This window comes from Galeopterus variegatus, unplaced genomic scaffold (genome assembly GCF_000696425.1).
Source record: "Galeopterus variegatus unplaced genomic scaffold, G_variegatus-3.0.2 Scaffold2864, whole genome shotgun sequence".
Classification (NCBI taxonomy): domain Eukaryota; kingdom Metazoa; phylum Chordata; class Mammalia; order Dermoptera; family Cynocephalidae; genus Galeopterus; species Galeopterus variegatus.
In genome coordinates, this window is record NW_007728975.1 from 50405 (window position 1) to 52523 (window position 2119).

At 46.4% G+C, this 2119-nt stretch overlaps 1 protein-coding gene across 1 annotated transcript in view; it reads left to right on the forward strand.

Moving 5' to 3' along the window:
• Positions 1-1090, forward strand: part of ADTRP (androgen-dependent TFPI-regulating protein) — a 41598-nt gene extending 40508 nt beyond the window's left edge. Inside the window, 1 exon segment of the mRNA XM_008583234.1 lies at positions 1061-1090. Within this exon segment, the coding sequence (XP_008581456.1) occupies positions 1061-1090 (30 nt within the window).
• Positions 1091-2119: the final 1029 nt, after the last annotated feature.

Here is a 2119-nt window from a genome sequence, read left to right on the forward strand (position 1 = left end):
CTTGTCATTCAGGGGGATATTCCAGAAGAGCGTACTGTACTGTCAGAGTCCCTTTATCTTGATTTAATGGGGATTTAACCATCTTTAAATTTCCAGGTAAGAAGGGCCTTTTAGTTTGATTTTGATACAGAAACCTCACATGCGCAGGGACGGGCAACTTTCTTTCTCCCTCTCATGAAGAACTAATCATCACAAAGCCATACATGTTGCTTCCCAAGAAAATGTCAATCTTTGGTTCCATTTGCAATTAAGATGTTTGCATGGCTGAACTTTCTGAGGCATCTAAATATATTCCATTTAAAAAGGCATTTGGCAAGTGCCTGCTAGGTTTGTCCATTCCTGCTGCCTGTATTATTACAGGCTTATTTGCATCAACATCTGGCATTGGACCTCCTAGAGGGCATGTGGGCAATTGCCCAGGGGCCTGCCGAACAGCCTGGCTGCAGGCATGGGAGATGATTCGAGGAGCTGGCCTAGATTTCATCATTCAACCACCTGGTGACACTGATTCTCAGAAGTGCTTCCCAGTGGTCTGTAATCAAGGGAATGCGCTTGGCCTTCCTCCTGGTGACTGGGAAAACTTTCCATTCTAGCCTGCTCATTCAGCACCACGCCGAGCACTAGGCCTGAAGATTGGAAGCTAATCAGTGTTCTTTCTCTAGGCCCAAATAAGCTGTCCATGTGTGACAACCTGGGTAATCCCTCCAATCCCAATATGGGGGAAGTTTAATTCAGTATAGTGCCCTGTCAGAGATGGAAGCCAAGAGAGAGAACACTTTTCAAAGGACTTGGGCTCCAGCAGTGCCTGTTTCATGGACATCACTAGCCTTGTCTCAGAGCAAAAACTTGGTGCCCAGAACCCAGATGCTCGTTCCTGCCTAGCCCTTCCTTCCCTCTGACATTGTTTGCTTCTCCCACCCTTCTGCATTCCTCTTCCCCTGAGTGCCCAGACTCTTTCTTGTTTCTTCTGTCTTGAAGAAAGCATTTGCTCCGCAAATCTACCCCAAGACTTCAATGTGCTCTACACCATTCTCCAGCTTCTGTGGCTTTTGCATTTTAGCAAAGGACGCTTTTAGAAAACAAGGCTTAAGCTGGGGATCTATGGGTAGTTAATATCTGGAGCACTGTGTTGAGAAGGATTCTGAGGCCCTACCAAGAAAAAATTATGTGACTCTTAAGCAACATCTTTCAATGGCATGAGGACGGACAGAGGTGGCATAGATGCCATGTATTTGCCATACCTGGCTTAACCCAAAGGAATAAATCCCTAAAGATGGAGTATCTGGGACCTGGGTTGGGCTAAGAGTATATACACATAAAGATATTACTGTCGTACGTGTTGAAGAGAGACAAGGTGAAAGCTGGCTGATTATACACATGAATTTGTATGCTCTGATTTTGGTGGACTTTAACTTACACTTTCTTGCAAGTGTAATTTTTTGAGTTCATATATAAGTCAGCACGTTTGACATATTAACATTTTCTACCTAAGGGCTTGAAAGTTGACCATCAGCTCACATATCTGACCCTTGTAGTCCTTTTCCTCTTTGGGATCAAGAGGATAAACAGCACCTAACCCACTGCTATTATGGGGGAAAATTCTAGTGGCCATAAGATGACTCGGCTTGCCAGTCCCCGGGCACATGTTCCGATGTGGCAGGGAATGTGGAGGTTGGAGAACAAAGGTGCAAGGAGGAGGGGAACAAGTATAAGCACTTGCCATGTCCACCCAACGGGCCACCAGAGCCAAGCGTCATGCTAAGACACCGAGGATATAGTGACGTGCAAGACACCTGCTGCCATTAGGAAGCGTCTGGGAAAGAGGAGCAGAAACAGACAGTGGGGATGCAGGGTGGGCAAGCCCAGAGTGCTGCGGATGCACAGAAGGATGTACACGCTGGCTTCTTAAAGGGAAGAGTGATCTAAGCCAGGACCCAAGGAATAAGCAGGAATAAGTCAAAATAGTGATAGAAAAGGCCTTCAGGCCGAGGGAACAGCATCTGTGAAGGGCTGGAGGGGCCGAGGGGACAGCCGAATCGGAGGACAGGGAAAAGTTAGGTCATGAATTTACATCAGTGAGTTTGGACTTGTAAAGTGAGTGCTTTTCCATGGAAAAGTT